The following is a 25,263-nucleotide window of genomic DNA, read 5'->3' as shown; positions in this document are numbered from 1 at the left end:
AACCAAACTTTCTTCAATAAAAGACTCTTGAGTGCTGGAAACCATGTAGTTTTTCTTTTTTAGGAAAAAACACAAGATGAGTGTGAGGCTTCAACCACCTCAGAAACCTTTGACTTTGTGCTTCCATTTTACCCAGAGAGACAACCACAGCTCGTCCCTCCCAGCCTCCCATTTCCCTTGAATTAGAGACTTCTGAGTCCATTTCCTTTTGCCTTTTAATGTTAGCCTTTTAATATTTTCCAATAAGTGCTTTCAACCGGGCAGAATACATGTCATGCTTTCCTCATTATTATTGGTCCATCAATAAATATACAAAAACCAGAGGAAGGGTATGCTCTGAAAAATCCAAGTAGCAACAGCAATGATCATTGTACAAACATGAACAATGGGCCAGTCTTTGCTAAATCCACACCGAGGACTTACAACAAGACACACCTAGGACAAAAGCAAATGAACATGTTATTCTTGTTCTTAAAGATATTTCATTCTTCCAGAGAAGTTGGATATTTCCTCTCTTCTACTGCTCTGCTGTGACATCATTGAGTGAATGTCGACACAAAACTGATTCTTGATGTTATGGGTTTCAATGCAAAACCTTTTGAGAGGTTCTGCTGGAAGAATACAAGTTGACAGGCTAGAACCTGCAAAATGTGGACTTGGAGGTGTCTTTTGCCTCATTTGATTTTTTACCCAGAGCTAATTTAAGGAAGGCCCTTAGGAGACATAAAAGATTGACAATTGCAGGGAAAATTATGCCTTAAGCTCTCGGTTTGCTTTGTGATATAGTTAAATGGTAGCCCCTTACTTTTGTAACAAGGGCCCAGTTTAATGACTTAGTCCAGGCCACCTGGCATGTCATTGGTAGGAATGACATGTGGTCAAATTATGCTTTCAGAGTCATGGCCATTATGTCAAATCATTTCCTACCCCGCCTATTTGTTGGAAAATGTCTAGAACGGGCAGGAAATCCTCTGTAGCTGTGAGACTTGACTCTCCAATGTGCCCCCAAAAGAATCTGGGGGACAGGTGGAGCCTGGCAGGGCCCAGAGTGGCTTGTGGCATTCAGGTTAAAGAGCCTGAGGGAGCCTGTCTGGGTGTGTGGCAGAGCCAAGAAATCCCTTAGAAAAAAGGGGAATTTTTAATACTAGTGGGAGTAACAACCCAGAGAAACCTGATGTCCATTTTCTTTTAACTTGAAAAGGAAAATAAAAAAAGAAAACCAGGCATCTGAACATGCAAGTAGCCAAAAACATTCACAGAAGGAGAGAAAGGAGTTTTCATTTTTAAGATTGTAGCCAGAGCAGAGGGAGAAGGTCAGAGCGGGTAGGAAGAGCAGCGGTCGGGAAGGAGTGGAAAGTTTGCATCTCTCCTTTAAATACATCCTTCCTGTCAACTCTTTGTACAAACCAGTCCTCATTTTTACGTAGGGAATTTTTTTTTCCCCTCTTCTTCTCCTATTTTTGACTTGAAAAACATTGCCTGTGAAGCACAGCAGTTCAGGCAATGAGCGACTTTTCTGGAAGCCTAAAAAAGGAGAACCCTTACTTGAGAGCATCAACCTTATCGGTTATGAGTAGCCCTTGGAAGTTCCAGGACCAATGACACATCCTGAATGATGAAGAAGTGCCCCAAAGGACTTGCCAAGTTGGAAAAACACAGGACAGAGGATAAAGCCATTATTCTCTTGTTTAGCCATAAACCTGCTTTTCTGGTGATAAGATTCCAGTCGTGGGAAACCCTATAACCTTTTGAGGGATTCCCCAGGAACTTAACTCATCCTAGTCAGAAACTGCATGGAGGGGCAGACAAACAAATATGCCATAAAATAGTGGAATAAGATCTATACCACATATCCCCCCTCACCAACCTATGCCAATCAGTTGGCCACTGACCATACTTTTTCGTTTATAATCATGAGAGGTCAAAAGGCATTATGATATGTGTTTTTGGAAATCACCACTATGAAATGGGACCCCACAAATGGCAGATGATAAAATGGAATATGATTTCTTAAAGCCCTTCAAGGGTACAGAAAAGTGGCCATTAAAACCCCAAAGCGGCTGAAGCTCTTCTGCTCACAATTCTGACTCCAGAATCCGAGACAAAGCTTCTGAACATCCCCAGAAATCAAACAGTGCTGCCTTCCTTGATCTGTGAGGTTTGGCTGAGGGATCCTGAGTGGGAGTCCAGGGACTCTGAGATGAGTTCAAGGAGGACCATTCTCAGACTATCCCAATGAGCTCTAGAGACCCAGGCGTTGCTGGTTTTAGAGACAGAAGGATCACAGCACAAAGGGTTAAAATGGAAGAAGTACAGATATTTATTATGTATCAGCTGAAACCCTTTTATGCCTCTGACAAGGTAACCTAAAAAAAAAAAAATCATACTGATCAAAGGACCGCCAGGGTTTAATATTTCAAAAACACAGATAAATAGCTTACTACAGATAAATAGCTTCACCCTTTGGGTGTCTCCCAGAAGCATCTGAAAAATTTCCAGGGGGGTCTGTTTGTTAAAAGGGATGTATAACCAGTATACCCCAAACCCCTAACCTCACTGGAGAACAGTGCCCAGGGACGGGCTGCCGGAGGGACAATATGGGCCCATTCAGATTTTCTCCCAGGGACCAATCCCTCTTAACCCCTGGGAATGTCCTTAGCTGGTGACTGTTAGCTGGGAAGTAGGGTATGGAGAAGGTTGGGAATCAGACACATGTATTTGTGGTCTTGTTAGAAGCCATCTTTAGCACACCCCTGCAGGGTTGAAGGCCTCTAGCGGGGAACTGGAACTGTCAGATTCTTGTGGATTATTAACTGAGTCCTAATGTCAGAAAGCAATGCTGTTTTTATAAATTTTGGACCTGACTTTTAAAAACAAAACAAAACAAAACCAAAAAAACCCACAAAAAAACAAAAAAAAAAAGTAGAAAATTTTATGCTAAAAAAAAAAGTCCCCAATAAAACAATCAGTAGCACATTGCATCTGTGAAGTGTCCCAGCTCCCTGTAATGGTTATATTTCAAACTGTGGTTTCTTTTCAAGTTAATGGTGTAGATGTTACACCCCGATCTTCATGTCCACATTCTGCAGGTTCCGTGTCTCATCGGCTGTCATAAACTGGTCTGGGGTCTCCGATGACTCCTTGTTCACCAAATGCACCATTTCCTGAGACTTGCTGGCTTCCCCGTTGAGTCCACTTGGCTTTCTGTCATCCATGGTCCCATTGCCATTGTTGATCACCAGCTTTTTCTTCTGCCCACACCTAATCATTTGTAAAACATCGAGAGAAAGGGTAAAATGAGCATGGGTTCCTGGCCTTTTGACTAAGATAAAGGGGAGACAGGATCAAATGACTCAATCACCATCTTCATGACCATCATCACTGTTCGGTCATGACCATGACCATCACCACAGTTTATAATGACCTAAAAGCACTGAGCTTGATACCGTCTCTACTTTATCTTATCAACTCTTAACAACCAGCATTTCTCAAAGTGAGGTCCCTGGACCAACAGCAAAAGCATCATTTTGGAACTTGTTAGAAATGGAAATTCTCAGTGAATCAGAAAACTCTAGGATTGGGGCCCAGGACCTGAGGTATAACAGTCTGTGGGGGCTTCTGATGCACGGACGAGTTGGAGAATCCGTGATCACCACTCTGGGAACCCAGTGCTATTATTATCATCCTGTCACAGGAAGAATTGGAGATCTGAATATTTAGTATTTTTCCCAAAATATTCAACAAGCGGTAAAAGAGTCAGGATTCAAACCCTGGTCGGTCTGACTCCCAAGCTCTAATTCTTCTCCCACCACACCATGCAATGGAAATGTTGCCTTTTGTGAACACTGCAGCAGTTCCTGAAGACTCAGGTGAACCGTCAACATGACGATTGTAAATCACTCTGATTTGTGTATTCAAGAAAGTCGCACCACTTCCTCTCCCCGTCAACATTTCGTTGGCTTTGTCAGTGTTATTACTGCTTGCACAGAGAAGAATAAAACAACATTGTTCTAGAAATAGAGGCCATATTTTTGATTTTCCCTAACATTGGTTCACTCACGTATAACCCTGAGTAGAAGATAAATTATTCGCTGTTACTTTAAGGTTTCTTCATAACCTTACTTAAGACTCAAATGCAGAAGAAGGTTTTCTACAAATGAGCATGAGACTGTCCTGCTATTGTCATAGCGTTGCCTCACCCTCCCGGCCTGGTGCAGGGCTTCCTCTTTCCTGTAACATGATCACAGCTACACACAGAGCAGTTAGAAAACGGTGCTTAACGGAAGCAAAGTTGCACAGTTTCACAACTACCAGGAGGGCGGGGAAGAGGAGAGAAGGACTAGCATTCGTTAAATACTTTCTGAACTCCAGACTCTTCGCAAATAATTTTCCATGATCCTTATAGTAGTCCCACAAAGCAGCAATCGTCCCCATTACACAGCAGTGGAAACTGGGGCCCAGAGAAGTTTAATAACTTTCTTGAGGTCACCTAAGGGATAAGACTGACAGAGTCAATATTCAGATCTAGACTTTTATGACCAAAAGCCCAGCCCTGCTTGGCTCTTATCAGTGCTGCCAACCATCTGGATATCTGGAAACAGTATGAAGTCGGAATTGTTCACTTTGCCGCTGGATATTTGAGTTATAGAGACAAAGCCTCTATTATTCATGATCACAGGCCATTCCCTGTAGGACTGCCAAGGCTATAAACTTTAATCTCTTGTTTGGGGAAATAGAAATTATACCTCCTCCACAGGAGGTGGATCTTATATCCTCTGGCATGAGGCTTGGTGAAGGGTGGAGGGAAAGATGCTTTAACTATGGAGCACATTTACGAGGACAGGGAGCGTGGATAAAGCCCACAGAGTAGGGTGCATGGTCAAGAGCAGGGTTTGGGAGGCTGGGCTGTGAGACCTTGCACCTGTGTGACCTGGGGCTATTCAACCTCTCTGAGCTTCAGTTTTGGGTACTTGTGAAATGAGGCAATTGAGAGTTATCAGCCTCACAGTAGAATGGAGAGACCTCGACATAGATCCTGGTACTCAATAAAAGAGTCTATTATGGATATTATTTATTGCTTTTATGAACAATGTGGGTTGAGGACACTAAGCACTTAGACGGGTATCCGGAATACAGGAAGCGACCAAGAAGTGACTGGCTGTAATTGCTGGCATAATGAGAGCCATGTGAAATGGACTAGGCTGATTTCCTCTGGCTGCCTCCTCCTACCATGTTTTGTGTACTATTAAAAGGGTTTAAAGGGCTACAACTAGACTGCCACTTGCATGATTCTAAATTCTCAGGTGTTCTTTGGAGGAAAGTTGCCTAATTAAAGTAATTTCTATTTGCCTGCCGGTGGATGGGTGAGCAGGGGAATGAAGTGGCAAAGTGCTTTGTAAGCATAAAAACCAAAAATCTGTCTCTGCACGCAGGGGAGGGGACGAACGTTATTAATCTAAATGAAGCTGATTTGGGAAGTAAATAGCACTTGACCTTAGAACACAGGAATACTACACTTGACCTCTGGCTGGCTCCTCTCCTCTTTGGATTTATGTAACTCCATTATCTGTCTGAGCTCTTGGAGGAGGGTAAGATGATTCTTGTTAATAACTCAGTCCAATATTGAGTGATCTAGGTGCTTAATAAATAGTTTCAAAAGATAAGGGCTAAATTTTCCATTTTCCTTAGTTATAGGAATGAAGGAAGAACAGCAGCTGAAGAGATCTTAGGGATCATCCAGCTCAACTCCTTTTTATGTAAACTGGACACTGAGTCTAGAGGTCACGGGTATTGTCTAGAGTCACATTGCCAGAGTCACAGCTTAGACCTTATGACTCCCAAGGCTGGGGATCCTTGCTGACTTGTGTTTTGCCTTTGTCTTCTCTCATGGAAATGTCCCGCTGTGACCGAACACAGTGACCACCAGATGAAGGGCTCACCAGGAGGGGGCAGGGCAGCCTGGATGGGCTTTAAAATCCAGGTAACAAACTTTTAGGACATGGTGGAATTTATCTCAAAAGACGTCTTCGGCAACTAACTTAACTGATTCACGTCTCTTCTACCTGAAAATCTTTAAAAGATATTTAGGAATTTATTTCGCGTTGTTTAAGAACTGTACCATCTAACACAGTAGCCACCAGTCACAGGTGGCTATGTAAGTGTCAACTGAATTTAAATGAAAATGAGTAAAGTTTAAAATTATTATTTTATTTTTGGGAGGTACTGAGGATTGAACTCAGGGGCACTCGACAGGGTCTCACTGAGTTGCTTAGCACCTGGCTTTTGCTGAGGCTGGCTTTGAACTCACGATCCTCCTGCCTCAGTCTCCTGAGCCACTGGGATTAAAATTCACTACTTTGGTGGAACTAGCCATGTTTTAAGTGCTCATGAGCCACAGGTGGCTAGTGGCTATGGACAAACAGTACAGATGCACACGTGTCCATCACTCAGAAAGTGTGATTGAATAGCACTGTTGTAGACAGCAGGATCCCAGCAAGCTAGACAGTGGAAACAGACCGGGAAGACATTTCTAAATCATGGAGATTTATGGAGGGGACCTACCAAGAAGAGGGTGGGTAACTGCCTTCTGGGTTCACAGAAAATATGATTATTCCCATAAGAGCAGAGACCTGCGGAGGTCTTTTCTGCACAATCAGCCTAGAAATGTCCTTAAATCCCTCCTGTCTTGGAAAGTCTTCTCTGACAATGTCCTCGGTCTTTTTCCCCTCTTCAGACACATTGGAAAAATTCTTTAAGGGAAAGATGCCTGCAGGCTGCTTCTCTTGGACTTCATCCAATATCTCCCACCCCAATTGACTCCTGAAATGGTGTGCTCTTAGTGGGGGTGAATCAAGTCCATTTCCCCTTGGGGAGCTGTCATTCATCGAGGCTGGTCTCCTAAAGAACATCAATGAAAGCAATTTTGGAAGATGGCGGGGGGTGGGGAAAGTTGAAGAAGTCATGGAACACCCTACGTCAGTGTCTCACAGAGCACTTTGTCATGGTCAATCCTGCACGTCAACATCAGCCACTAGCATCTTTCCTCTTTCAACCATAATCCCTATACAATGGCTGGCACTGACGGTGTTCTCCACAAATAAGAAGTGACTCAAATCTGACAGGCTTATACAGCCACTAAAACTCAAGATTCTTCTATGGAAGGAACAGCACTCTTCATTTTTTCTCTTCCTTCTCACCAGTGCTGATGGTCACAGGAGCCACCCAAAAGATATTTGCTGAGCCGGTCACGGTGGCACACACCTGTAATCTCAGCAGCTCAGGAGGCTGAGGCAGGAGGATCGAGAGTTCAAAGCCAGCCTCAGCAACTTAGCAAGGCCCTAAGCAACTCAGCGAAACTTTGTCTCTAAATAAAATATAAAAAAGGGCTGGGGATGTGTGGCTCAGTGATAAAGTGCCCCTGGGTTCAATGCCCAGTACCAAAATAAAATTTAAAAAGATGTTTGCTGAATGAATAAGTCTGCTTTGAGGTCCTATTTTCAACCAAACGTTCTTTGATGAAAATAGGATTCTGCATCACTCTTCAGTGTTAGCACCCAAAGCAGAAAGGCCCCAGCCTTCTAACAGGATTAGAAATGGGCTGTTGGCTTTAGGAATGCAGTAAACATTCGGGGCCTGTGCAGCCGTTAACCATCCTTTAGCCGAGTGGCAAATCTGTTTTCAATTATCAAATCGGGACACAGTAATTTATGGCATCCACGCAGCTACTTTCCCAGTGAGATACTTGCTCTGCTGGGTCCTGTGTGTCCCTGTTTGCCTGTTGCTATGGTGACTGCTGGTCTTGGGAGGAGGGGACCCGGGACCATGAGGCCCTGTCCTCTCTGTTGCTGCTGGCAAGACAGGGAGCTAACCCTCCAAGACGTACAGACCCCAGCTGCTCTTGGGGACAGCTGAGCTGCTTCTCGGAGGGCTCACCACGTCGACAGCATGCAGGCCAAGGTCTCCTTGGTGACATGTGCAAAACTTATGGACTGTATATGTGAGCATTAGGGGTACATTCTAGGGCAAGGACTAATTTCAAACAATGGGAAATTCATATTTAATTGAGCAACAGTAGTCCAAGGGAAGACAAGGAAGCTGGGGGGGAAGTATAAAGATTTTTTGTAACGGTTTCCCCAAGTCACATTATTTAGATTCATCTTTTTAAAAAATCCCTTTTTATTAATAGGAGCACATAGGTTTTTTAGACCCCTGGTTCTTGTTCCTTGTGTGACTGTTTTTTTTTGTTGTTGTTGTTATTGTTGTTTTTTTTATGCTCTCAAAGGTATAGAGAGCAACACAGCTATTGACTTTAATATAGTACTTTTTTTCTCTTTTTGGTGCTGTGGATTGAACCCAGGGGCACCAAAATATACTACTTTTATTAACTTGTACCAGCATAAATTTGGTACTATTGATTTCCTCAGATAATTGGAGACTACAAAGGTTATGCACAACGTGGTATTAGTTGTTTATTGTTTTCTAAAAGTGAACAACCAAGAGTCTATAATTCCTCTCTAGGTCTTCTCCCAAACTAAGGGGCATTTTCTGGCCTGTGAGATGATTCAGAGGCACAATACAGGCAGCCCTACCTGAAAATAAGATTCTCTTACTTTAGAAGCAATCCCGGGGGACATCTACGAACGGTTTAATGTTACAAAGGTTTCATAATGAGTCTTTAAAGAGTCTTGGGCAGAAAATTTCCACTTATATAAAAGTACACCTTTATTTTAAAGTCTGCCTGGTTAATGCTCATTTCCTCTGTTGCGAGAATTATTACTGTCCTTCTGTTCACCCTAGGTAGCGTTGTTTCTGGTCCAGCTTGTGGCTTAACTATGTGTATGTGCCATGCAAATAATCTTTAAACTGCTAAGCCCCTGTTGAGGTAGGAAGACAGGGGGGCCTCTAAGGACAGGCAAAGAGAACACTTGTCCACTCTCTCTAGGTCTTCTCTATCTTTATCCACTGGAGTGCTCTGTCTTTACCCACTCTCCTAAAGAAAGTTCTTTATTGTTCCATAGATCTCAATGTTAGCAAGTTTTCCTAGGCTATAACCTGAATTCTTGTAACTGCAGCTTCCAGAAAATAGAAGACATTATTACAAAAAAAAAAAAAAAAAAAAACAAGACACACAAAGCCTTCAGGCAAGGGTTCTGGAAGGTTCCATGGGCCTCAGGCTAAAGATCCCTAAATCTTTCCATATTTTGTGGATCCTCAAAGCACTTAATAAATGTTTATTTAACAAATCAATGAGTGAATCTATACTTCGTTGTGCATTCCCTATGAGCTATTTCATAACTTTTATGAGAGAGAGTCTTCAGTGGGTTTAACTCTGCAAAAATTAAGAACCATGAGATTCAACCACCATTTAAAAGTGGGGGTCCAACTAATCACAAATGCCTCCTTTCTCTAAAGAATGGGACAGGAGGGTTTCTTAAACTGTGCCATGCCCACCAAGCCCTGGGATCTTGTTAAAGCCCAAACTGTAAAACAGGAGGTCTGGGGTGGAACTGAGATTCTGCATTTCTAACAAGCTCCCAGGAAGTCAAGGCTGCTGGTCACAAGAACTACACTCCGAGCAGCAAGGACATAAAGCCTCAGTTTAAACGATGCCTCCCCCAAGTCGCAGGCCCCAAGGGGCAGCCTCTTACCTTCTCCGACTGTTGACAGCAATGCAGACTGCAAGAATCAAAGCCAGGGCCAAGAGGGAGGCCAAGATGATGAGCCACTCTGGTGTGAAGGAACCAAAGGACACACGTGAGCTTTGGAAATGTACTTTGTAAAACCAAAAATGCAGTTTAAAAATCAACCTGTTTCAAGTAAGAACCACAGTCAGCACCAAGAGCCCTCCAACCAAAAGGTCCAGCCACCAGGCAGGTCATTGTAAAATAAGAATTTTTCTGTAGCTGCTGTCCAACAGGCCTCCTGAATGAATCTTTTATCATCAGTCAGCATTTTCAAGTCCTACCATGAGAAATCTCTTTCCAAAAACACCTAGGGTGACTTGTTGAGACTTGTAGATGCCTTTGGTGCAGCATTATTAAATAGGTTAAAGGAAATTTATGCTTCTTTTGAAAGAAACATTCTAAACAAAAATGAAGATCACATTCTAGTGAGTGTGGCAAAGGACCCTGCTCAGGAGGTAGAAAGTGGGTGAATCTGTGCACACGTAATGAGGGTCATTTGGCTCCATTTGCAAGAGTTTTCAAAAATATTCATGCTTTCGATCCCATAGTTATACTTCCTGGAACTTATAGAATCTCAAAATTAGCTGTAAAGATGCACTTTACTGTGCTGTTTCTAATATTAAAAGTTGGGAACAACCCAATATCCAATGGTAGGGGATTGGTTAAATAAATAAATGGATATATCCATTGTATATGTCCAAAAAGAAAATAGTAAACTATGTGAAAAAGCTGTGGTCAACCACCAGGAATGGTTGACCAGACTGCACACACCATACAGTTCTATTTTTGTACATAAATTACATTGAAAGACAACAGGAAGAATACAGATGAAAATAGTAACCATGGAGCTTCTGAATGGTGAGATATTTTCGTCCATTTGTTTAGTTATATTTTTGAAAACCTCTTTGATACTATGTATGACTGTGCCCTATTGAAATACTATACACTTGTTTTAAGATCAGGCTTTGATAGGATTAAATAGGACTTGGCAAGTGGAAGTTTTATATGTTTGCAATGAACCAGGGCTTGAGAAAGAAGAAAGATGTAAAGTCATTCATTGTCCACTTTCTTGAGAAGTCTTGGTTTCCTCCTATTTCCTGCTGGGTACCACCTTTGGCTCATCTTAAGTAGTGGGGAGGCTGACGGGAGTGTACTATTTCTCCAGCCTACCCTGCACCTTGGCCCTGGTCTCCAGTCCTGAGATGTTCCACATTCATTCTCACTTGAGCTGGGAAGATGTCTACTGCCAATCACAGCTTCCTGCATTTCCCTTCTCCTTCCCTTTCCTCCCTGGCAGCCCATCCCCTCTCTCCAGAGGCTCTGCCTTCAAGTGTGCTCAGACAAGCTGAGGCAGAGGAGCCAGGCATACACCACATTCTTCTCTTTCCCCACAGGTGGCTCAGTTTGGAGCCCTCCAAAGAGGGGACAATTAAAAGGGTAATTTACGATGCTGGGAGAGCCCTTCCTTTCTGTAATCGCCCTTTACCAATGATCAGTTCTGATCCTCAGCCAAATAAAGAACTGGCTTCAGATGTCTCAAATCTTGACATTCTTAAAAGTCAGTGTCCACCCCTCTCACTACTTGCACATGTAATATTTTCTGAAAAGTTTTTTTTTTTTTTTTGACTGGATCAGTGGATTGACCCTCATGAAAAAAGTAATGAAGGGAAAAGAAGAATGTTTTTTCTCCACCCAACACAGATGGTCCTTATGTCTCCTCCTTATTTGCAATGCAAAAAAAAAAAAAAAAAAAAAAAAAAAAAAAATCCAGCCCAAGAAATAAAGGGGACAGTGGGTAGGAAGGTCCTAGAGAGTTTGGGTAATCACTCATTTGTGAAGAAAACTTTAGTAAATAACATAGCACTTCTCTGAAACAGGCCAGGGGATCTGAATGTGAGCTCAGCCCACCTAGGTGACCCAGGGGACCAAGGAAACAAGAGTGTTCCATCCTTTTCTTCCAAGAAGCATGGTACTCTCATTCATTCTTAAACTTTCAAAGAGAAGCCATCAGGTTCAGGGGACCTTAATTTAGGAGAATGGGCATTTGATTGGGTTTCTTCTTCTTCCTGGAACATTCTGAGAAACTTTCTTTGATTTTTTTTTTTTTTTTTTTTTGCTTCACAGTTTGAAACTCACCTGGAATGTGGGGTTTCCTTATAGGCCCAGAAGTCGTGGTTGCCCCACCTTCTTGACTCCCACTTGAATGTCCTAAGGGGAAAAGCAACAAGATCTCTTAGCTCAAGTTTGGAATGCACAACCAGGAGTTCTTTCCAGAGCAACACGTGGGGCCAAGTTCCAAGGTCTGCATCACTAAGAAACTATTTATAGATTGAAGCCACAGACATTTATGGTGTTATATAAAAGACATTACAAGACAATCCACCCCCCTCAAGAGTTCCATGCAATTAAGGGGAAGGCTCAGAAACGTTATTTTGTATCAAGGAACATGAAAATTCTTAGAAGCTGTGTGGTGCAGTGGTTAAGGCTTTGGGCTCTAGCTGGGCAGCCTTGGATTCCAGTCCAACATCTGCCTCTTGCTAACAATGTGTGCTGGGTCAAATTACCCTCCTTAAGTCTTGGTTTTCTCACTTATGAAATGGGAATGATAATAATAGAATCGACTTAATCATCATTTCACAGAGACTTGGTACTATGTATGACTGTGTACATGGTAGTTGTGTGTAGTTATTAATCTCTATGTTTAATTTAGGACCTTGCTCCTCCAAGTGTGGCCCCTAGGCTGGCAGCATAGCCATCACTTGGGAGCTCACCAGGAATGCAGAATGTCAGGCCTTCCTAAAAACCTACCGAAGTGGTCTTCATTTTAACAAGATCTCTAGGGGTTGCAGTGGTCAGTTCTGGTCCTGAGCCAAATAAAGAATTGGCTTCAGATGTCTCAAATCTTGACACTCTTAAAAGTCAGGTGTCCACCCCTCTCACTGCTTGCACGTGTAATGTCCAAATTGAATCTAAAGATCACCTCTAATATCATCACAGAAGCCAAAACAAACACCAAATAATAAGGATTTGGGAGCAATGACCTTTTCTGTCAATGAAAAATCACCCTAGTAGATTCCTTACCCACGTATTGGTGGAACATGACTTTGTTGGGAAAAAATGAACATTTTCTACTACTAAATATTGTAATAATAAGGAAATGATCCCAAAGTCCCAAATGGGAGGGAAGCATTTGCAAGACATACAATCCACAAGTCAAAACAATAGGTGGCTTATCAAAATGAGAAGGGTATCATATTAAAATTAAAACAACAACAACAACAAAACCCCTGTAAGACACCTTGCTAAGAGACTATGAGCTTTTTCCTCTAGCAAATGGGAACCTGCCATAATCTACCGAAGGCCACTGAGGAGAGAAAACTCAGATGTTTAGCCAGTCAGCAGATTTAGACAGCAGGGACTGAAATGAATAGCTTTTCTTAGAGAGTCAGACTTTGGAATCTGCAGAACAGACCCTGAAATCTTGATTACAATGATTATTTGGGGTAGGAAGACTCCTGTTTATATAATTTGATGTTTTTGTTAAAACTCAGAGCAAATTCTTACCAGATGTCTTACTGTTTCAACATACTCCAGCCCATTTTTGACAATGGCCTTTTACTCCACAAACCTCAAAAGTGTCCAAAGCACTTACCCTAAGTGCCTTCCAGGGTCCTTGGTCATTGGCAGGTCTTCACCTGCACAAGTCGTGGGATAGTGGCCATCTAAGCTGGAGATCTTTGGCCTTGGAAACCACCTAAGGTACAGTCACTCTCTCTGGTCTTTTTTTTTTTTTTCCTGACTCACAGCAGCCTTTGATATTTGAAAGGGAGACCATTAATAGATGATAATCTCTTTATTTTGATTTTCCAAAAAGTGCTCCCAGCAAGGAAAGATCTGGGTGTGTACACAACAACATGAAACCTCCTGTTTGAACAATAGACACCTGCACAGGAGCCAAACAAAGAGACCAGCTCCCGCCCACCAGATTCTCACTTCAGGCAAAAGCTGAAGAGGATGGACAAGAGACAGCAGGCTCTCCTGAGCTAGAGAGGTCCACAAATCCATCAAGGGTGGGACTGGCAGGGAGAGCAAGTTCTACAAAGAGAGGCACCAGGCACCCTTGTTGGGAGGTGAGACCCAACCTGAGACATGGGCAGAGAGCCTTCATTTGGCTTCAGCTGTGAGAAAGGCAGTGGAGGAGAGAGCTTCTCAAACTTTGACTTCTACACAAACCACCTGGAGGGTGTTAAAATGCAAATACTAATCCAGTCTGTCTGCGTTGGCCAGAGATGCTGCATTTCTAGCCAGCTCCTCAGTGGTGTCTCTGCTGCGGGTCCAAGGACCACACTTCAGAGTAGCTGGAGTCTTTTGGTTTCAAAGAGCAGGACTTTTAATAATAACTCCCTACTGTTTCCAAAATACTTGCACATTCCTGACACCTTGTGCTCCTCATAAAAACTCTAGGGGGTAACCGAGGCTGGTTGGTCTGCTCTGCTCTTTACTAATAAGGATCTGAGGCTGGGAAAGGTCAAGGGCCCTACCCAAGGAACCTTCAACTTCTGTCTCTACTTCAGAAGTATTTCAAATGAGCCCTACGTTCCCATGCTCTTCCATAAAGGGTTATTATCAAAGCCACCATGTAACTATCCATTTTCAGATTGGCTTTAAATCTGTAGGCGATCCTTGCCCCAACTTGGGCATGAAGGGGAGGATGATAATTTACATGGATTAACTGGTTTGTGTGAGGTCACCTGGATTTGCAGTGCTAACGGGGAACCACAGTAGGCAGCAATGGCAGAGCCTCTCACTAGCCCCAGCATGAGAGATCAGCTGCCCCACGTCAAACTTTTGCTGCCGGAAGTACTGTTTTCAGGGATGAGATCTGAGAGCAAACAGGAATCTATTTAATAATGTGTGCCTGGCAGTAACTATGGTCGTAATGGATTGCTTTCTCTAGATTGTGCTTATGAGAGGCAATGCATCTCTGGGTTTAACACCTGACTCTGTCACTCAGTGGTCATGCCAATTTGGCCAGGTTACTTACTTACCTTCTCTGAACCTTAGTTTCCTCATCTGGAACATGGGAATAAAAAATGGTCCTTATATACGACAGGGTTTGCAGTCTAATTAAATGAATCAATATTAGATGAACTTTGAATTTGATAATTACTGATAATTATTGCCCTATAGAAATAGAAGAAATAGCAGTCGCATATGGTCTAACCTCTGAAGTGTTTTGAACAACGCTGCTAACACTCAGTAAACTCTTAAATGCTAGCCATTGTATCATGTGACTTTAAATCAATGCCCTGTGACAAATTATCGAAAATTTATTAGTTAGGAAACTGAATCTCCAACCCTTTGTGTATCTTTCTTGGTTAATGTGTAGAGGAACTGGGATCAGGATATTCCTCTTTCAGACTCACACTCTTAGTCATTCTGGCAGATGGCAAATGTTAACAAGCAGCCCTGCTTGAATTCTCGCTGATCCTTTCAGATGGAAGACTTGCCTCCAGAGCAGTAGTTCTCAAAGTGTGGTCCCTGTCCCAGAAGCATCAGCATTACCAGGGAATTTATTGGAAGTACAAATACTTGGGCTGCACCCCAGACCTACTGAATCAGAAACTTTCAGGGTGGGGCCCGAGCAATGTGACTTCAGTCAACCTCCCTGCGATTGTAATGCATGCTAAAAATGTGTGAACAACTTCTCTGGAGACACTGACTCACACTTCATTGGTAATCTTCAGGTTCCACGATTATAACAGTAAACGACTACAGCAGTTTCAAACTCACCAGCCGATCCAGATCCATGTGTGGTATGGGACCTCCCACCTGCATCTTGGTCTCCTGTCATGGGCAATGATGGAAGGTCAGTATGGAGTACTTGCATTTTCATACAACCCATCACTTTTTGGCTTTAAATCTGTAGGCGATCCTTGCCCCAACATTGCAAATCCCAGAATTAAGGGAGCTGATGTAGCATAGGTCCTCAAGGATGACCCTAGGAGATGTGCTTTTGGTAGAAATCCAAGAACGGTGGCAAAGAACTCTCCCACAAAAATATGATGCCCTCACAGGTCTGAGGTTGGAACTGGACATTGTGTATTTTAAATAAAGACAGTAAAAACTGGATTAGGAGACTTCTGATCACTGTGTACTCTGGCTCAGGGCATGGAACACTTAAAGAGATTTCTTGAAGGCAGGAAATGAGTTAAAATTAAAAAAATCTTGTGATGGAATGATTTAAAGATTCAAAAAGAAAAGTCAACCACCTATGTAGGGGAAAGGGGGTAAAAAAAAAAGTGAAAAAAGAAATTGTGAGATGATAACATGTGAACGATGTGTATCCAGGTATTAGAATTAGTTCTTAATGATTTTCCAAAAATCAAGTCTATATTTTCAATACCAATAGTTGATATAATCCCATCTTCTCAAACATCCATTACTATGAAGCTTAATCTTAGACCAACTCAAGAATTGCTAAAATCTGCATCTACAGGTCGAATCCCGATTTAGCCTATGGGAATTCACTGTCTTCTCCACCCCACAACAACACCACATTTCAAAAAAAAATATACTAATCATACTAGAATCTTGTTTTTAAAAAATCACGACAATGGTTTCATAAAGTGGCTGTAGTCATCCATTGAGAAGGTACCTGGAAAGAAAACAGCAACCTGATCATCTTCATTTCCCTGATGAGGAAAGGTGATCACCCTCATAATTATATTAGCGAGATTGCTTTGCTCCTTGGTTGATGGTTAGAATAACAGACGGCAGCACTTGCTGAAATGCCCCATTGTAATCCGAGATACCAAAAGCACCACCACTATCACCAAAACCATCACCAGCACTGCCACCACGGTTCTGAATGTGTTAGTTCCTAGCCATAAACATAGAGACTGAGAAAAATGTATGGGAAGAAATACACTTGGATGAGCGTTTGAATGAAAACCAAGGATGGGAATCAGACTATTCACTAATCATTTACTCCACGGGGAACCATGAAAAGTCTGTCCGTATGGTTTACCACCTCTTGTATACTCCACAGAAGGGATCAGTATCTGGGAATACAGATTGTATAGAAGGCCTTTTATCACCAAGGTTTTGTAAACCTTATAGGATACTGTAACTATTAAAATTGCTGTTTAAAATTTAAATCCATTAGGTTGCACAACAGGCCTTATTTTGCCAAGAGAAACTAAGCAGTACTCTTTTTTTTTTTTTGTACTAGGGATTATACTCAGGGGCACTCAACCACTGAGCCACATCCCCAGCCCTATTTTGTATTTTATTTAGAGACAGGGTCTCACTGAGTTGCTTAGCGCCCCGCTTTTGCCAAGGCTGACTTTGAATTCATGATCTTCCTGTCTGGGCCTCCAGAGCTGCTGAAATTACAGGGGTACTCCCAGCTGGCAGTACTCATAACATTCACGTCTCCAGAAGAAATCCAACAATGGTTCTTGGAGTTTTTAGCAAGGAAGAATAGAACCGTGCTAAATGGAAAAACAAAAAAAAAACAAGAAATGTGAGGGGACTCTGTCCTGCCAGTATTGCTGAGGTCAGTATTTTTTAAACTGTTTTCTTTGAATTCCTGGCGTGGGCAGCCCAAAAGAAAGGCCAAACAAGTGACCTTCTAGAATTTCTTTTCCTACATCAGGCATAGCATCACACAGCCACCTGTTTTATGTATTAGGTTTCATATTTTTTTTCTTCTTTTGGGAGGAAGGGTTATGGAGGGAGGGTCTCTGTTATTAAAAAATAGTATATTTAAATTCACTAATTTTTAATATGTTAATGAGCCATAAGAAGTACTCAAATGGCTGATACTAGGAAGAGGGAATTTGTTTTTAGTTTCCTAGCTAGAGTGAATGTTTTCTAGTTCCCCCCTTTTTACTGTGAATTTCTTAATGCACAGTGAGAAACAAACAAAAGAATAATTAGAGAACTGCTTATTTGAGAAGAAAAGTCTCATTCCAAGTGCATATCAGACTTAATTGAATGAGTCATTTCTATGCCATTACAATAAAAGAAGTGGTTTCTATTCATTAATAGTAGATTGGATCATGAAGCTTTTAGTGCATCGTAACTAGAAGAGATTAGCCACCAGCCCATCACCAAAGGTAAAATTGATCAATCCATCACCAATAAAAGATAATAGAGGAAATTACTCACACGTTTGGGTAAACTATACTAAATAGGCAGCATTTATTAGTTGAATCAAATGAAATTGCCAATATTCAATTATTTCCACAAAACCATTAATTTCATATGGTTCAACTTGATAGATCACCAGATGAAGAAGAAGACAAAGAAAGAAATCTCACCATAACAACCAAGTCACACACACACAAAAAAAAAAATGGAAAGTGCACTGGCAAATGGAAGCATGATTTTTATCCTAAATAAACCTGAGTTTATTGACAGTAGAGTTGATGTCCAGGATGAAAGTCACAAAGTTGCCTAATCACAGCCTACGCAGAAAATAGCCCTTTAATAGGAAAAAAGTGCATGTGGTTTCTCTCTGTAAAGAAAGCAAACCAGATAACAAGTGGCCAAATTACCTGGTAAAGAGCCATCAACATTAGAGGTGAAATCTCCAACAGGAACTTCAGTAACTCCAAAGACCCCAGGCTGAGCAGGGGTCACTGGGATGCGGGTCCTGTTTTCCCTTGTGTCTGGGTAGTGGGAGGTTTTACCTTCCAATGAGGTAGTGGAGTCTTCAGGAGGATTTCCACCTCTTCTTCCACCTCTGCCATCATTCCTATCTGTGTGGAGGTGGAATCGATGAAAACCCCACATGTGTAAGATCACCACCCTCCACGTGCTTCTTTTCAGAGCATGCGATTGCTACAAAAGCCTTCCTCTTGTTATCCAAGAACAAAAGCAAAAGACAGGGAAGTTGGTCACACTCTTGAACAAAACTGGTATTTTTCAATAGATGCCACCTGGACGGCACTCAACAGAAGTGATTGTAATACCCAGAAGAAGCGTTTGTTGAAACATCTGCCTGAGCTGTTAAGGTAAGGCTTAGGCCGCGACAGCTGTGGCCTTGAAGTCAGCTCAGGTACTAGACAATTTTGCGCTCTTTCTCAGTGGAATGCTCCTTCAAAGATCTAGAAGGAACACCGCATTGAAAAGCAAAGTGTGAAAGATAAAATTATGCTGCCTGCAAGTGAAATAGAAAACACAAGGTTTCAAAGACCTAAGGCTACTAACTTAACTCTTCCTTCCTTTTCCCGGAGGGCACTGCTTCTTGGTCACCAGCACCACAGAGTTGCTTTCCAGAGGTCAAATGGCAAAATAATGTTGTTAATGTAAAGAACGTAAAGTGATAGAATCAGACTTTTACAGCAATCGCAAATAGTAAGGAAGCAATACATTGTTTTTAAACCAAGTCACCAACTCGAGAGCTTGAGAAGTATGGCCTTAGAGATTAAGCAACATAGTTTACATTTAATGTACAATGGCTTCTAAGAGGTCTACAGAGCAGAAAATGCAGAGACCACCACCAGATGCACCTTTTGATCAAAAGAAGCAGTATAGCAACAGCCAGCTGAGGTCCCTCCACCAAAGACATTGAAAAAGCACCCTTAAAATAGTGATTTTTATCAATAGCTGAAGCCAGCTGAGCTTTATAATCCTTACTGCTAGATGTGATAGTAGAAATGGTTGTTTGCTCTTTATCTTCTTCCAGTTCTCCATGTGACGTAGAGAAGCTCTGGGAATGACTGTGCTCTGTTTCAATGAGGGATGAAGCCAGTGTTATTTTGAACCGTAATACAAGCCCTCTGAGATCTGCTAACAGGAAGGATCTATGCACAGGTGCATGGGGAGGACGAGATGTGCCACACCGCATGGAGAAATATGCAGAAGAATTCCATTTTGTCTCTACCTTCTTCCCCTTTGTCTCTGGGTACAGCCCATCAAGGTCAAGTGCCAAGGTGAAGCCTGAACCAGAACTCCCCACCCACCATGGATCAGCCCAGTTCCCACTACAGCATGGCACCCAGACCCTCAAGAAAACCAGAGAACGCGGAGACATGGAAAAGGAATATTTAAATTTTAGTGTTCCTATCAGTAGTCAAAAGCATCTAATTGAGGGTCAACAAACATGACTGTAGGAAAAAAAATAACACTGTGTAGGATACCTGTAACCACAGAAGAGAAAAGATCGCATTTAGGATGACCTGCTTGAGTAACTCAAATCAAATTTATACAAGGAAATACATAACTCCCTTCTAAAAACCATTAAGTGAAAGATACCATTTCATTCTATTATTGGTTTTTTGATCTCGTCTGTGGACAGGGATTCTCATCACTGCACCAAGGAAATGGTTCCCTGGGCAAACATAGGACCCTCAGTGTTCTGAGGTTGAACCATTGCCCATAACTGAATTGAGTGTTTTGAATTCATTTCATTTGCATTCTTCTAGGAAAGGTACTGACCTTTGAGTTGCAGGTGCAAGCACTCCATAAAACACACCCATCAGCCGTGACCACCACCAAATAAACATTACCAAGAGACAGATATCCACCAAATCCCAAACCCAACATCAGAACAAAAGCCAGAAGAAACATAAAATGGAAATACAAGCTCTTCATTGGCAGAAGCCAGTTCATAGGCTTATTTACCAGCTCCTTTGATGCTTCACACTGTGCTATTTATATGGCCGACAATCAAACACATGCTTGCTGATCTTTTGCTGGGCCTCAAGGGCTCATATAAAAGACTCTCCCCATTATGAGTAGCAAGCAGTAAAATGAGACCCTCTCAATTCTGGATTTCCTTCATATTCTGCCAAGAAATTATAAATGACTTCAGCCTGATCTCTAGGATTTGCCTGTACATATGGTGAAAAATAAGGCTACTTGAAGTTTAATGCTGCTTCCTACCGAATGCTTAGTGATAAAAAAGGGGGGGGGGCATTGGCAAATGTTCCTTTCTTTTTTCCAGGTCCTTGGGGACCCTGCCACCTTTGTCAATTGTCCACAATGTGCCTTGCCCTCTTCTGTAGATTAAAGTGATTTCCCTCCTCTCTCTGACGATCTGGCTCCCCAAAATGTCTTTTCACAACCATGAAAGCAATCCGTCTGCCTCTACTGAAGCAAGGCTGGGAGTCCAAGGAGGTGGTCAGTTAAAACAAAGAGAAACCTCTGTCCTCTCTGAGGTCTTGGGTGTCCCTAATATGAGTACTTAGAATGCATTTGGACATCCATTTTTATCTTCTTCCTTCCTTCCTGATCTTTCCTTTCTCCTTTGTTCTTTCTTCCTCCCTTTCTCTCCTTCCTTCTTATTTTCCCTCTTTCTTCCTCTTTTTCTTCCTTCCTTTATTTTCCCCCCCTTCAGAAAGTCATTGAATCTGAAAGGCACCAAGAATGAAGGTAACGCCAGGTTTCAACGACCCACAAGAAATATAGACAATGAAGATAGCATAACACCCCGGGCTGAGCAGAGCCACATAGCAAAAAAAAACAAAAACAAAAAAACGCACGATTCCACCACCAAACACTGCATCTTGACCAACATGGGAAAGAGCTGAAGCAGGAAGAGAGATCAACAAACAAGGCTGAGTGTCATCATCCTTACGAGTTGTCACTGAAATAGGTCCTGTCCCGTTGATGTCTTCCACCGAATCTGTGTTTGGATCGGCAGGAGGCTGAAGCGTTGTACTATGACTGGAGTCCACATCTGAAGGAATTAAATCAGTGTTATTGCTTTATTTCCTAAACCACCGCCTAAGGGTCATTTATGTTCTGTAGCCAAGTTCGTTTTATATTTGAAACCGGTCAGAGGAAAGAAAGCACACAACTGATTTCAGAGCTCCAGAGTGGGGACAATTGTTGTTTCTCAGAATGTCACAAGAAGTAACCAGCTTTCACTGGAGGGCGGAGTGGTCTCAAAATCATGATTTTGGTTTGTTTTTGCTGAGTCTAGAAAGATGATACATGAGCACAGGATGGGACTCCCGAGCCTTGCAGAGGCAGAAACATAACCCATGTTAGTCCCATTCCATGCCCATGGCCTTTCCCAGACATGCAGAATCACCTCCCACCTAGTAGGCAAAATGACTTTTTAACACCCTTCTTCCCTCATTGAGTCCTTTTTTGTTTCACATAGTGAACATGTAAATAAAACTGAAAAACAAAACAAAAACAAAACAATCATTATATAATACTCCTAGGCAGAGGCCACAGGAAGTAGCAGGGACAAGAAACAAGAAGCAGTGTATGTCACCGAGTCCCTCCCCAAGAAGCACAAATAGGAGGTATCTTTGAAGTTTACTCTCTATAGTGATGAGTGGTGCAGAGACTTAGCACTAAAGTGTTTGAGATCCTATTTTTAATAGTTATCACAGGTCTATTCTGCTGAAAAAACAAATCCTGAGTGAAACAGAGGCCAAAGGTTGGTCAATCCACCCACACTATTGCCTCTGGGGAAATGTAATCAGTTCCAAATAGCTCCAGAGGAAAGTGCTGAAATACTGGGCTCCCGCATCTGCAGGGAAGTCTTCACAATCTAAAAGAGAAGATCATCAAGATCTTTGCAGGATAGAAATGTATGGCCGACTCTACTATCTCAGATTTCAAAGAAGAGGAAAGTCCAACTAACTCAAATTAAAATTCCTAGTAGATATTCTGCCAGAAAAAAACACTCTTGTTCATTTTCATTTTATTCATAGACTCCTTCAAGAGGTAGTATGCTACTCCTCAGTTGAAGCCAGCTGTATTGTCCTTACCTGCTCACCATGTAATGGGATCCCTTTCTCTGCCTCAGTTTGAAGACCCTTTAGTTTGATTCTGAGGATCTCTTACTTCCTTTGTTTTCTACTGAATGACATCAGAGCCCCCAGGAGCCATGTTGTACTAAAATGTGTGCAGAGGCTGCATGAGGCACAACAGGAATTCAACGCAATGGCCCCAACCTAGCCATTCAACTCTTCTTCCCTATGACAAGGGATCCACCAATCTGACATAGTTATTTCTTGACTTTTCTTGCTTTGTGGCCTTCCTTATGTGAATCTCCTTTTGTTAAAAAGAAAATCTTTTACTTCCTTTCTCTAACTACCCAAGTTTTTTTTTTTTTTTCCCATTTCCCCCAAAACAGATCCAATCCATCTTCCTCTAATGCTCTCTGGAGGGTGTGGGATGCTCTGAATTTATTGAGCAATTACTGTTGGCAATAGTGATTTCACATCTCTTTCTGCTTCACATTGTTAGGTCTATTTTGATGCTAAATGCTTTCTTTTGCCAGCTAATTTTGTTTCTTAAAGAGCATGGGCTATGGATTATTCAACTTATTTACTACTGATAAAAGAGGAGCACTACATACTATCAATTCTTGAAGTTTCTCCCAAGCAAACTGTCACCTGTTATGATGAAGAGAAATTCCTTTATACAAGTTGATAGGATCAATTCACAATATTCTAATCTTGCAGAACGATAACTACTGTCTTTTTCTCTCTCTTTTTGAATTGCTCATAGGTAAATAAGAAAGAAGGGTATCTAGGAAGTCAGGAATTCCATCTCATTTAAAAGTTGTTCACCCATTAAATTCATGAACTTTCACCAAAAGTCAAGAAGAGTCTAAATTTCAAATCACTAAATACCATATTATCTCTAAATGTGACAAGAATAATCAAGTTTTCTGAGCCTTTTAGTTACTTTTTTGGTATAATTACTCATCAACTCTTTAACCTCTCTGATTTTTCTGCCAAAGACAAGTTATTTCTTAGACTGCAATGGAAATAGTCACTGACTCCATAACCTTGTTCTTTTGAAAACCTTGGGTTAGAGGTAAATAGAAGAGGGCTGGGACTGTGGCTCAGTGGTAGAGCGCTCGCCTAACCCGTGCGGGGCCCTGGGTTCGATCCTCAGCACCACTATTTTAAATAAATAAATAAAAGTATTGTATCCAACTACAACTAAAACCTCAAAAAAAAAAAAAAAAAGTAAATGGAAGAGCAATCTTGGGACTAACCCCTCCACATGGGAAAAGACTTCCATTTTCACAATATATAAGTAATAATCCTTTAATGCTCTTGCAAAATTATTTATTCTAATATCAGGACTTCATATTCAGATGAATGTGTCTATTTCTCCTACCAAGAAAACTGAGTTCTGAAGAAATTTCAAGTTCCCAGGGAAAGTAGATTGGCCTAAAACCCAGGACACATTGCTAAGAGAAATAACTGCATGATTTTAAAAACATAATATATTCATTAATGATGGTGGAATGTGACGATCATTATTATCCAAAGTACAGGTTTGAAGACATGAATTGGTGTGAATATACTATGTATACAACCAGAGATACGAAAAATTGAGCTCTATTTGTGTAACAAGAATTGTAATGCACTCTGCTGTTACATATATATATAAAAAAATTTCAAATGTTCAGAGACTATTACCCATGGTTCTTTCTGTCTGATGACCTCGTCCCATTGGATGTGAGATTGGGTCAAAGTAATCAGTCCAGAAATCGTCCTCTTGACGCTGTGTTGTCATTCTTTGATCTGGATGGCCGTCGTGGGCTGAAGCTTCTATGACCATGCAGTTCAAGCAATTGTCAAAGTGTTAATTGACATTTGTCCAGGGACACACTGATATTTTTCAAAAGATTCTCTAGACCAAACATTACAACTCTCTTTCTAGTACACAGGGCAAAGAGATTTCATATACAGAATGTTTTAGCAGGTTTGGGTTCATTCATGCTCATTTTCTTGGCAACTGGCATGTGAACTAGAGGACACAAAGCATTAACAATTTCTGCAGTGGAAGTGGATACAGAATGAGTTATAGGCATCAAGGGAAGATGAAGAAACAGCTCTTGATCCGTGCTGTGTCAATCCCCTTAAGGGGAAAGTACAAGCACCCAAGTGCATGATGTCATGCAGAGAAAACCACATTCCAGTGAAATACACAAAAGATTGTTAGTGATCTAGAGAAGGAATCAGATAGATAACAGATTGCCACGGGCTAAGCATGAAAGTCAATACCATTCATCACCAAAGCATGAATGGAATCTATTAGAAACAACCTTTTAATAATGGGACTCATGGCACAAATGACATATAAAAATGTGCCTTATGCCTCTGCCTCATTCTTCACCTATGGAGAAGGATAGATTTTAAAAAAGCTCACAACAGTATCTCCCCAGCAACAACCATAACCACATAGCCAGTCATTGAATCCCTTGCTCTACTAGGAATTCATTCAAAAGTTGCCATGCACTGGAAAGATATTCTGCATTATATTCTATATTGCAAATGGAAACATGGGACTATTTCCCACTGGTAGCAAGTAAGAATGTGAAATTCACATTCTTTACAAAGCAGGGTGTATTTCAATACTTCAGTCACACAGACCAAAGAGTCATGCACAAGAGCTTGCAGAACTAAGTGATTTGGCATCACTTAGAGAGAATGATATGACTTGAGTCCAATTTCTACAGTCCCACGATTCAAGAATTAGAGGAGGTGACTTGGTTATAAATATGAGGAAAGCAATTGTACACTCAAGGAGAAATCACCAAACAGATATGCACAAAAGCCCAAATGATGTCAGCTAGGTGTCATTT

General features: G+C 41.6%; 1 protein-coding gene across 18 annotated transcripts in view; it reads right to left on the bottom strand.

Annotated features, from left to right (window-relative positions):
- Nucleotides 1-230: 230 nt before the first annotated feature.
- Cd44 (CD44 molecule (IN blood group)) overlaps nucleotides 231-25,263 on the bottom strand; it is an 84,042-nt gene continuing 59,009 nt past the window's right edge. For 8 of the 18 annotated variants that reach the window (XM_076847045.2, XM_076847048.2, XM_076847055.2 and 5 more), the window contains 8 exons: nucleotides 24,095-24,226; nucleotides 21,274-21,375; nucleotides 19,332-19,421; nucleotides 18,248-18,451; nucleotides 15,477-15,530; nucleotides 11,820-11,891; nucleotides 9,648-9,726; nucleotides 231-3,261 (listed from right to left, as the gene is read on the bottom strand). In XM_076847045.2, the coding sequence (XP_076703160.2) occupies nucleotides 3,057-3,261; nucleotides 9,648-9,726; nucleotides 11,820-11,891; nucleotides 15,477-15,530; nucleotides 18,248-18,451; nucleotides 19,332-19,421; nucleotides 21,274-21,375; nucleotides 24,095-24,226 (938 nt within the window). In that variant the 3' untranslated portion in view covers nucleotides 231-3,056. The remainder of the gene's footprint in view (nucleotides 3,262-9,647; nucleotides 9,727-11,819; nucleotides 11,892-15,476; nucleotides 15,531-18,247; nucleotides 18,452-19,331; nucleotides 19,422-21,273; nucleotides 21,376-24,094; nucleotides 24,227-25,263) is intronic. The other 10 variants (XM_076847044.2, XM_076847046.2, XM_076847049.2 and 7 more) reach the window with 7 other exon arrangements.

The sequence above is a fragment of the Callospermophilus lateralis genome, chromosome 2 (genome assembly GCF_048772815.1).
Source record: "Callospermophilus lateralis isolate mCalLat2 chromosome 2, mCalLat2.hap1, whole genome shotgun sequence".
Classification (NCBI taxonomy): Eukaryota; Metazoa; Chordata; class Mammalia; order Rodentia; family Sciuridae; genus Callospermophilus; species Callospermophilus lateralis.
This window is presented reverse-complemented; position numbering and strand designations above follow the sequence as displayed.